The sequence below is a fragment of the Microtus pennsylvanicus genome, chromosome 11 (assembly GCF_037038515.1).
Source record: "Microtus pennsylvanicus isolate mMicPen1 chromosome 11, mMicPen1.hap1, whole genome shotgun sequence".
Lineage (NCBI taxonomy): Eukaryota > Metazoa > Chordata > Mammalia > Rodentia > Cricetidae > Microtus > Microtus pennsylvanicus.
The window spans coordinates 62,772,022-62,784,700 of NC_134589.1; the positions used below are offsets into that span (position 1 = coordinate 62,772,022).

A 12,679-nucleotide genomic window follows, 5' to 3' on the forward strand; every position below is an offset into this window, starting at 1 on the left:
TGAGCTGATCTCTTAGTGATGAGGTAGCATGGCCTAACACACTACCAAGACAACCTGTATGTGACAATTAGACCTCCGCGCAGCTCTTGGGCTGTCCGCTCCGGACTAGGGGGTGGGGAGGGCCACCTGGTTCCTAGCAGAACCAGCCAGTGGGACACTACTGCTGTGAGCAGAGGTGTGGAATGGTGGTTCATGGGAGAGAGAGTCAGAATGGCTCAGGTCCTGTGGATAGAGGTGTATCAGAAGAAGAGAGAAAGGGAACATAAGAGATGGTGAGGGAACTGAACCCTTGACCAGCAGCAATTCATGGGAAAGCTTGCCCTGAACATTGTCTAGGCTGCACAGCTGAGACCACCCTGTTGATGAGAGCACAGCTGCCCACCCCAGACCCACGGATATGACATGTCCCTCCCTATCTTCTACCCCATCTATGATCTGCTTGAGCACTTGAAAGGCCCTGGCCTTCAGACCCAGAGCTATAGGGTCTCCACAACACTGGGAAGACAGGATATCCAGAAGGACCCCAACGTGTACTCAGTGTTGATAGGGTAGCAGAAACCTCGAACCAGACCAATGACTCCTTGCAGTGAACACTTGCAAGTAAAGATTTATGGACCAAGGGATTCACAGTGTGACTCACAGTTTCACTCTGCAGGTTCCATGATGAAAGTTTAAACTCTTTGTACTGCACTTTTACTTATTTTTTCTTTTTTCATCTTTTTCACTTAAATTTTGTATTATTGGGGGTGTGTAGATCAGAGGGCATAGGTAAAGGATAGGGAAATTAATGGAATTTAGATACATGATTTTAAATAGAAATAGGAAAAATGAAATATAAAAAACAGAAACAGCAAGGAAGTCAGGACCGCGACGGGTGTACCCACCCACTGAGACAGTGGGGCTGATCTATTGGGAGCTCACAAAGGCCAGCTGGACTGGGAATGAAAAAGCATGGTATAAAACTGGACTCTCTGATAACAATGATAGATATGAAGCTTTAGACTCACTGAGATAGGATAGATGATAGAGTACCTTTTTTTACTTTTGCAAAACACAAATAGACTGGATAGTGCAACTGATTCTTGCTTGATAACTGTTTCATTTAGATAATTTTATTATGTTAAAATAAATACTTTCCTTTTTGATTAGGGATGATGTTCCTGTACACTGTGACTATGTGTTGCTTTCATTGGTTGATAAATAAAGCTGCTTTGGCCTATGACAAGGGAGATAGAAACAGGTGGAAAATTTAAGAAGAGATATAGGAGAAGAAGGGCAGAGTCTGAGAGATGAAAGGCTCTAAGGAACAACATACCAGAGTACTACTGGTAAGCCATGGGCCATGCAGCAATACACAAATTAATAAAAATGGGTTGATTTATGTCAGAGCTAGCAAGTAATAAGCCTGAGCAATTGGCAAAGCATTTATAAGAATATTAAGTCCCTGAGTGGTCATTTGGGAACTCGCAAACAGGAGAGAAATGGCCAGTTATTTCAGAGAGCAGGGGTGTATATTGGGTCACAGCTCCAGAGGTTGTGAAAGACATGGCGGCAGAAAGGCACATCATGGTGGTATGTCCAGAAGGTTGGCTGGTCACATTGCATCTCTACTCAGGAAGCAGAGCACAGAACAGGAAGTACGGCCATGGTACATAACCTCAGAACCCAGCCTTGTGACCTACTCCTTTGAATTTTCCTATTGTAAAGGTTCCAAATCTTCCTTCCCAAGCACCGTTACCATCTGAGGACCGACTATTTCAGTGCAGAAATCTGTAGGGACAGATCACTCTCAAATCGCCCTGATGGGGGAAACATGAGGTGAGAGTTTTGAGAAAACTTAGCAACTTCAATCGTTTGATTTTGAGTGAGTCTATGGATGACATTAAATTACACGGAAATAGAATAACAAAAGTGAGATGTTTATGGATGCAATTAATTTTTATTAGAGCCCAAAAGAGGTATTTCTTGGGGTCATTAAAACTTACACTCTAGTTTTTGGCTTCAGTAACAAAGAAGCAATAATGAACCTTCAAAATTTTAAATCGTATACATAATAATGTATAAGTGTGGGTGTGGATTTGTGCACATCAGTGCCTTGGAGACAAGAGGCTTTGAACACCCTGGATCGAAGTTAGAGGTACTTGTGAGCTACCTCACATTGGTATTAAGAACTGAACTCAGGTCCTCTAGAAGAGCAGCCAGTACCATTAATGGCCACGCCACCTCTCTAGCCTCACAGCATTTATGCTTCAGAATTGAGAATTATAAAGTTACTTATACTCATACTTAGGTGAATAGATGTTTCTATTTATTGATTATCAAGCTTCATGACAAAAATTTGAATATTTTAAGAATGTGGAGGCAGTGGATAAACTGATCAGCAGTTGAAATCACAGATTGTTCATCGAGAGGACCTGGGTTCAATTTCCAGCATCCACACGGTGACACATAAGCATGTGTAACTTCAAATTAAAGCCAAAAAAGTCAGTGCTTGCAAATCAACAGCAAAATGCATAAAACCAAATCTGTGCACATTGGCTCACATCTTTAATCCTAGAACTTGTGAGGCAGAGGTGGGAGAGTTTCTGTGAGATTGAGGCAATTCTGGTCCACATAAGGACTTCCAGGATTGCCAAGACTATAAAGAAATGCACTGTAAAAAAATAAATTTTATTACTAAAAGGAATATTCAAGAAATTCCCTTGAAATAACATTGATTTTCTGAACATTCATTGTATATTAACCATGAACAAAACACAGAAATCTTTTATGGCAGAAGCATTCTGGGTCCGTTTGTCCTAATGTACTTCTCATAGGCTAGCATGATACTGGAAAATCTACATAAAGTTTTTGTGGAAACAGGCAGAGTCTGTGCTGACAGACAGATCTGTTAATAATGCCTGTTACCAAGCTATTAGTGAATTTTGCAGAAAGATATTAATAAAGGGGGGGGGTGGTGAGACATCACTAAATAGCTTAGGAGAGCCAGGAAACCATATTTACATGGGAATAGTCACACAAGTATCAAAGGAAACAGTAACCTACCTCCTTTCCTATTTCTTTCAGAATGGTCCTTATAATATATCATAGTATCAAAACAGATACACACTCTTAAATAATAGTTGTATCTTACAAAAATTATTCTAGGTTTATGTAAAGGCTCTGTGCACATACAGCTGTCCTCATAAGCTGCAGGAAGAGCTTCCAGAGCAAGAGGTGGGCAAGTGCATAGAAGGCGACTATACTGACTCACACCGTCTGAGAAGACAAGGTGCCTTGTATCAGGGCAGAAGGTAGTAAAGCTCTGTGGAAAGCAACCCAGGATGACAGGCAGCCAGAGATCCCAGGGACAAGGACAAAGCCCTTGATCTCCCCTCAGAGCCAACATTCAGATTCAAACCATCAACTCCATATGACAATGGAAGGACAATGTTTCCTGCTCTTGTTGGTTTAGTTAGACAACTTGATGAACTTCCCCTGGAACATCAATCCTGTCGTCTTCCCAGGTAGTGTTCAAGACCAGCTTTTAGATCAGTCCAAATTCATAATTTTTTGTTCCAATATCCATCACCCCAACTGTCTCCTTAGGGCCCCCATGACTTCCTTGTTACGCAGGCTGTAGATAAAGGGGTTGAGAACAGGAGTGACAATTGAGTAAAACACAGCCAGCACCTTTTCCCTTGCAGCAGAATGCAGGGAATTTGGCTGGGTGTAGGTGGAGAGACCTGTGGCATAGAACATGCTGGCCACAGTCAGGTGGGAGGAGCAGGTGGACAGGGCTCTACTCTGCCCTTTCTCTGAGCGCATCTGGAACACAACAACCAACACACGAGCATAGGAAGCTAGAATGGCCAGGAAGGGGAGCAGCAAAATGATAAGACTACACATGAGGATTGTGTGCTCATATTGGGATGTGTCTTCACACACCAATGGCAGGAGAGATGGAAGCTCACAGAAGAAGTGGTTAACAATCCGAGATCCACAGAATGGAAGTTGGAACGTATAGAACATGTGCACTAAAGCATTGATGGAGCTGCTGCTCCAGGCACAAGAGACCATGGAGCAGCAGATCTTCCTGCTCATGAGCACAGGGTAGTGCAGGGGCCGGCAGATGGCTATGTACCTGTCATAGGACATGAAGCCCAGCAGCAGGGCTTCAGAACCAGCCAGGATCATAAACATAAAGGCTTGAATCTTACAACCCAGAAAGGAAATGGTGTTGGTATCTGACAGGAAGTTAGCTGCCATCTTGGGCACGGTGGTAGAGATGTACATCATGTCGATGATGGAGAGCTGGCTGAGGAGGAAGTACATAGGGGTGTGGAGTCTTTGGTCCAGCCTGATGAGGAGGACCAGTGTGATGTTGCCTATCAGAGCTACTGCAAAGAGAATGGCGATGACTGTGAAGAGGAGAGCGTCCATCGGGCCGTACTGGAAAAGACCCACCAAGATGAAGTCTGTCCCCCAGCTGTGATTTCCCGTTTCCATGGCTCACACTGAACCATCAGAGCAGACACAATCTGGAAGGGACATGGTCTGATGAGGACTGCCCTTGGGGAGAAAGCAAATGACAATTATCATATGAGATAGATTGTTCTGGAATAGCTCTAGGGCAATCTCTCTTCCAGCCTGTGTATTAAGCTTCATATGTTGAAAAATTCAGAATGCATGCATCAAATCAGGGGATCACCTTCTCTACTCCTGCTCATTTCCTGTGATTGACATCTGCAAATTCTTTCCTCTCAATGTCTTGGTAAATACAAAGAGGAAATGGAAGCAAAGATTATTCAGGATTGCAAAATAAAAATGTGAACAACAAATTATTTTCTTTATCACCTTTTTTTCCAAAAATTTATTCTTCTCTGTAGATTCTATATATTGAGGGACAGGAAGTTTAGCTTTGGGCAGTGAAAACATTCTCTCACATGTGACTATTAACTATAGCAGAGTTGATCAAACACAGTGTAATTTTTAATGATTCTTTTTTCCACCTCATAGTTTTAATTATAAGTAGGAATTAAGGTTTTTGTAGTATCTGTATAAAATTTGCAATCCTTATGAGTTAGAATTAATTTATTCATGTAAACTTAACATGGAGATAATGGTTCACTGACTTAAGAAATCAATTGATTCAGAGATAGAAAGATGGTTTATCAGATAAGAGCACTGGGTATTCATTCAGAGGACACAGGTTCAAGTCCCAGAACATACATGACAGCTTACAAGTCTGCATCTTCTCTTCCAGTGGAATCTACTACTCTATTCGAGCCTTCATGGGTATTAAGTATATAAGTGGCACACAGACATACAGACAAGCCGCATAGCCATGCTCATAAAATAAAATAAACTAATATAAAAATCTTTCGATAGAATTTGACTTGGTACCTTTTATTCTTTGAGTGTGAAGATTGCTAAGCCAAAACTATACATATGAAATTTTTGCTCTGGACTGATACAGAGCCTGGCTTCTCTATATTTGCAGGAGGAATTAATGTCCTGGTAAATACTGACTCTAGATACCTGAAAAACGTTTTGAAATAGTTTTGTTTCTTGGCATTTATTGGACCTTGAGTATTTGACCACAGAGAGCAATCATTCCTGAAACACAAAAATAATGGAGTTATTACAATGAGACTGAGATACAAAGCAGAGAACTGCCCGGTGCTTAGTTGTTGGCCAACACAGGTTGGACTCTGTCTTTTTTGTGTTTTGTTTGGGTTTGGTTTTTCTTTTCAATAGGAAGAACATGAAGTTGGGTGGCGAGGAAGGTGGAGAAAGAGCTGCAGTGGGTAGGGGGAGTATAAGAGAGTGATGAAAAAATACGACATGAAGTTCCAACTAATAATTAAAAACACAAAAAGGAAACTGCTATGATGATAAGAAAGTGGGAAACAGTTTTCAAATATTTGAAATTATTTTTCCATCCATGGCTAGTGCTGTGGATTAGTATTTTCTTTTGAAAAACACCTGCTAAAAAATCTGAATAATGAAGTAAAATTAAGGATGTACAAACATACACACACAAGCACACACATTCAGCAACAGGAAAATTAAATACCTGAGTAGCTGGACTATAAGTTGTAAATATGTAATTCAAGAAAAAATATAAGACTGTAAAATGATTTACATAAATATACAGAACTATAAATTAAATAAAATAATCTCTTTAATCGCAGCATCCCGAAGGTGGAGGCAGGCAGATCCCTGTGAGCTCCAGGCCAGCCTGCTCTACAGAGTGAGACCCTGTCTAAGAATCATCATCGTCACCATCCCATAAAATTATCACTAAGATATGATGTTAAGAACACAGTCAGTTGTGCCCTGGGATACCTTTTCTTAGTGCCTGCGGATCACTTAGCTTTTATCATTGAACACCTCAGGGACTAACAGTTTCAGATTTCCAGTAAACACTGGACAACATTTCCTGAGCCAGGAATTCTTAGAACAGAAGGATGGTGATACAAAGGGGTCAAATGACCTCGTTTTCTGAGGACAATCGGAGCATTGAGCAGGACATTGAAAAGAAGTTCTGTAGGTCATGAGTCTATGTAACCTACTGACAGTTCAGTTCTGAGCACTAGTGACAAGATTTTCTATGTAAAACCAGACCATGAGCACAATTATAATGCCTGCTGCTCACAATGCAGACAAATATGCTACATGAATGTGGATGTGAACTAATAATAACAATCCCAGAAAGCTCAGAGGCGCTTACTAGTCTGTGTTGTGTGTCTCCCTCAGCTATGCAATTAACCCCACACATACCCCTAATTCCCCTCACTGAAAAGAAATGCTGAGCTATTCCTGGCTTTCACATAGCTCCTATACTGATAGTGATAACATTCTCCTGTTGCTCTCAGTGTCTGAGAGTCACCCTGGGTGTCAGGTGTTGTCAAGATCATGATGTCTGTGATTGCTCTAAGGGTATGGGTCTCTCTCTGTCTCTGTCTCTGTCTCTCTCTTTCTCTCTGTATGTTGTGTGTGTTTATGTGTTACTGGGGCTCTAACTCAGCACTGGACAGCCTAGCCAAGTCCTTTGCAGCATTAGACCTTGTTTTTTGACAGAGCCCTTCCCTGTAACCCAGGCTGGATTCCATCTAAATCTTTGAGCCTCATATGTCTTGAATCTGTCATCTTCTTGCCTGCTCTTTTTGAGTGCTGGGATCAGAGGCTGCACCACAGTGCCCAAGTGTGCTCTGATCTTGGGTCATCAGGAGTGCTATTCACACTGAGTCCAGCAGCCCTTTCATGCTCTAAAGCAGTGGTTCTCAACCTCCCTAAGGCTTTGACCTTTTATACATTTCCTCATCTTGTGGTGGCCCTTGCCCCAACCAAGATATTATTTTAGTTCCTACTTAATAAGTGTAATTTTGCTAATGATACAAATCTTAATATAAATATCTGTATTTTCTGAGGGTCTTTGGGGTCATGACCCACAGGTTGAGAACAGATGTTCTAAAGTCTTTGGAGCAGGAAAAGACACATTTGCTGTTCTCTTCCTTTTACCATATAGGAGAGCAGAATTTATTTCAGTGTATTTGAAATCACCTAGTAGGTTTTTCTACCTCTAAAGAAGAAACATAGTCACTACCGCAAACAGCCATACCAGCAGCAGCAACAGGAGCAGAGCTGCAGCAGTAAAGATCCATAACCTCCCTTCCAGATGTTAATGGCTTGAACTTCATGCTATCCCAAATTCGACATGATACAGAAGTGGATATTTCTCTTGAGTAGGTGAAAACGAGAAAGAGGTGTGCTTCCTTCCCGAAGACAGAATGTGACTCTGCTGTCCTGCTCCCTCAGGTGGAGAATTCACTGCAGGACCACACCTGTGCTCCCATGCTGGGACACTGAGCCCAGCCTTTGTCCCTACAACTGTGAGAGGCTGCACTCCAGAGCACTGTGTGACTCCAGCACACATCTCAATAACACAGGGGTTTTTAGAGCAATGCCTGGAAACACTTCTAGCCTGGAATAAATCTAACTCAGAACATGAGCCTACAAGAAAAGGATGCAGTGTTCTGTGCAGGTTGATGCCTGTTGGACGTACCTGAACCAGCAGGCAGGGCTGGTTGTTTCTCAACAATTCTCCACGAGTTCTGCTTTACTTCAGGACTTCACTGCTCATGCGGCTCTCTGACAGCTGAGGAAATGTCCGTGAACCAACCTTCTGCAGTCCACCCACCTGCGCCTTGAACATGGGGAATGTGGATGTGGATGGGCTCTTTCTCCAGATGTCTAGATATGGACTGTGTCATTTCATAGAAAAAATAACTCAATAATAATTCAACTATGGTAAATCTAGACACTTTGTTGGACACAAACCTTTTCTCTGGGACGGTTACAGGGAAACAGACTACAAAGTCAGACGCAGAAGAGATCCTGACACACTGCCTCTCCTAAGAGACAGGCACTAGAGAGCACAGCCATGTCTTCCTCAAGGAACCTTTAAACGAAATTATAATACATGTGATCATTTTCATAAAAGAGACATAGGAAAAGAAGCTGATGTGCTCTGAGGAACGAGTCACCTGAACTGTGTCTTCTGAAGAGGAAAGGCCAACATGCCTCAGTCTCTAATCTCAACAATATTTTAGGAACTATGACTACACTATGAATTCAGAAATTGTTGCTTTTTGCCTTATCTAAACAAACCTCATTCAGCACTAAAAATTTCAGTGGAAAGTGGAAGTTATACAAAACGCTGTCATTATTCTTATCCTCTCAGGTGCTTTGAGTGTCTCCAATGGTCTGGCTACCTAATGAAGGGTGGATCTCACCGGGTTTCCATCTCAGCCCTTCTGGGAAAACTAGTCTCTGGTCCACAAGTAAATACACCATGTACAAAAGATGTGATTTATGAGAGTTGGTGTCTGCATTTTATTTCAGGAAAGCATTTAAAATAGCATTCATAATCAATTCTCAAAATATTTGTTTAAATTAGAAATAATCACAATTGAAATTGAAAAGGCCCATTCTGATCTTGATGTTTGTGTGAGAGACTTAGTTGCTCATAAGTAACAAACTGAAATATGTAGACCTTTGGAAAACAACACAAAGTAACAATGTGATATTACAAGGAGTTGAACAACCCAGACTTGGATGTGTTTCAGATATTGTAACATCTGTCCTTGAAAACCATCTTGTTGCCTGAAGTAGACTCATCCTTCTGCAAGCCCTAGGTACATTCCAATGTGCTAATGATTCATCTCACCCTATGGAGAGAATTTAAATTGTGGCCAAGTGCCCCCTTAATCGCTTCCTGTAGTGACAGCGTTTATTCAGGAATTGCTGTGAGATTGAGTAGAATGGATTGCCTTGCACACCGAGGTGAAATCCTTGAGCCATTTGATCAGGGGGGAAAGGAGAAAGAGCGGGAGGTATGGGCACTGTGTCGATTGGAATTGGCATCCAGAGGAAGCTGATGTGGGTTCAGCAACTTGTCTCCTAGGCAACTGCTTCCTATGCTCCTAGCCAGTACACATGATTTCCATCTCTTTTTCATTGTTATAACACATGCTATTAATTAGTTTGGGCTATTCTACATTTTCTAAATAATACTTTATAAGGGTGTAAATGGCAAGAATCTTCCAGTTTTCTGTGAACGCTGACCAAGAGGTTTTGTAGGAATTCTATGCTGAGAATAAATATTTCTAGAATGTGAAAATATAAATACATAGTTGGAATGTCATTGTAAGAAACAACAAAACGGGAGAAACGCCATTCCTTGTGCACCATGCACCCAGGATGTGTAAGACCTGGCCAGCTACCTGCCTGTACATTCTAACCCAGACCCATGAAAGGAGTCCAGAGAAACCCTTCACTTTGCGCAATGCAGTCAAATGCAACAGCAAGGAGCCTAAGGCACCTGGCCATTTGGCACTGTGCTAATCTCTTAGTAATGAGGTAGCATGGCCTGACACACTACCAGGACAACCTGTGTGTGACAAGTAAATCTCCACGCATCCCTGGGGCTGTCCACTCCAGGCTTGGGGCTTGGGGCAAGGGCCTACCTGGTACCTTGCAGAACCACCTAGTGGGACACTGTTGGTGTGAGCAGAGGTGTGGTATGGTGGTTCATGGGAGAGAGAGTCAGAACAGCTCAGGTCCTGTGGCTAGAGGTGTATCAGAGGAGACAAGAGATAAAGGGAGTCTAAGAGATGGTGAGGGAATTGAACCTTTTACCAGCAGCAACACGTGGGAAAGCTTTCCCTGCACACTGTCTGGGCTGCACAGCTGAGACCATCCTGTAGATGAGAGCACAACTGCCCACCCAGACCCAAGGATATGACATGGCCCTCCCTATCTTCGACCCCATATATGATCCTTTGGAGCATTTGAGGGGTCCTCATTTTCAGACCCAGAGTTACGGAAAATCCAAAACACTGGGAGACACAGGATATCCAGAAGAACCCAAGTGGGTGCCCAGTGTTGAGAGGGTAGCAAAAACCAGAGACCTGAAACCAGACCATTGACTCTGCAGTAAATACTCACAATTAAAGCTTTTTGGACAAAGTGGTTCACAGTGTGACTCATGGTTTCACTCTACAGCTTCAATGATGAATGTTTAAATGTTTTTCTCTCTTTATTGTGTTTTTACCCATTTATTTACTCTTTTACTCTGTTTCCTTTTTCACTTAAATTTTTATTATTTGAGAGATATGCAGAGGCAGAGGACAGAGGTTAAGAGATGGCAAAATGAGGGGAATCAAGATACATGGTTTTAAAGACACATAAAATAAACGAACTATTAAAAAACAGAAACAGAAAACTACATAGAGCCTGGTCTAGAGAATTACCACAACACACCATGGGGAAAGCTTTGGGATTATACACAAATTTGGTTATGTTATAGAAGAAAATATTCAGTAACAAAACTATAGAGGAGCTATACCTCCTTCCTCTATCCTGTGTGTGTGTGTATGGATAGTATAACATCATTTCTCTCATCATGCTCCCATTCAAATGTAAGACACATATTCACAAAAAGAAATTTGCCTATCCAAAACAACAAGGTATTGTGACAATAAACATCATCACTCTATCAAATAAAATCATCTGGGAAAAAAGTCTGTTTCCAAAGGAATGGTAGACAGCCTATGTAACTTGTTGAAATTACCTGAATGTAAATTTTCTGAAATTCTCCATCAAAGTTCATTTGGTATAATATAAAAAAGACCCCAAATTCAGACTCACATTTATGTCCATTTCTTTTCTGTTGCTATGATAATACCCCCCCCAAAAAGCCACAGGGTACTGTTGGGTCACCTTTCAGTACACTGTGAATATGGGTTACTCTCATTGGTTGATAAATAAAGATGACCACTAAACTTTGCTAAAACAAAGCAGAATGGTACTTCAGGTTCTTGCTTCACAGAAGAATTTGCCAGACATTCTGCAGGGCACATAGGAAAGCATGTGACAAACTCTGCCAAAATAGGCAGGACAGACCCTCAAATTTCCTGCTTCACTGAAAAGTCTGCAAGAAACTCTAGGCATATAAGCTGCAGATGGATATCCAATGTTACAAAAGAACTTTGGGCGACTGTCCAGGCAGACAAATATTTCTGTCATTTTTTGGGTTCTGTGGGATGATGGTTTTTGCACAATCGAAAGATTTGTCACTCTTTGGTTTAATAAAATGCTGATTAGCCATTAGCCAGGCAGAAAGTAAAGACAGGGCAACAAGACTGAGAGAATTCTGGGCAAAGGAAAGACAGAGAGATGCAGTCACGAGCCAGATACACAGGAAACAAGATGAGAATGCCTATCTGATAAAAGGTACCAAATCACATGGCTAAACATAGATAAGAATTGTGGGTTAAATTAAGTTGTAAGAGCTAGTTAATAATAAGGCCAAGCTAATACATTAAACAGTTTTTAATTAATATGAGCCTCTCTGTGTTTCTTTGGGACTGAAGTGCTGTATTACATGCCAGGACAAACACTTTTATTTACACTAGAGTTTAGGAAGTTTCTTGCAGTGTACTTCCTGTTTACTCAGGTAATATTATATACTTCTGGTGACTTTGATGGAGCTGAAGACAATATAATTTTAATTATAGTTTCTTTACTTATGATAAATGATATGTAGCTTTAGACTCACAGAGATAGGATAGATGATAGAGTACTTTTTACTTTTGCAAAACACAAATGGAATGGATGTTGCAACTGATTCTTGCTTGATAACTGTTTCCTTATATGTTATTTTATTATGTTAAAATGAAAAACTTTCTTTTTTGATTAGACAGAAATGGGGAGATGCAGTGGAATGGTCTTTCTGTACACTGTGAATATATGGTGCATTCATTGGTTGGTAAATAAAGCTGCTTTGGCCTATGACAAGAGAGATAGAGACAGGTGGGAAATCCAAGCAGAGATATAGGAGAATGGCAGAGTCTGAGAGATGGCAGACTCCAAGGAGCCAACATGACAGAGAACCAGAAGTAAGCCATGGGTTATACACAGATTAATATAAATGGGTTGATTTAAGGTAAGAGGTACCAAGTAATAAGCCAAAACAATTGGTCAAGCATTTATAAGAAATATTAAGCCTCTGAGCAGATATTTGGGAACTTGCAAGCAGGAGAGAATTGGCCAGTTATTTAAGGGAGGAGGGATGGATATTTTGGCTCACAGTTCCGGAGGTATATAGACCATTAGGTTAGGAATGACATGG

The 12,679-nt window shown here is 41.3% G+C and overlaps 1 protein-coding gene across 1 annotated transcript; it reads right to left on the reverse strand.

Moving 5' to 3' along the window:
* Positions 1 to 3,567: 3,567 nt before the first annotated feature.
* Positions 3,568 to 4,488, reverse strand: LOC142860777 (olfactory receptor 2AK2-like). Its single transcript, XM_075992498.1, has one exon. It carries the CDS (start codon positions 4,486 to 4,488, stop codon positions 3,568 to 3,570), a length of 921 nt encoding a protein of 306 aa, XP_075848613.1.
* Positions 4,489 to 12,679: the final 8,191 nt, after the last annotated feature.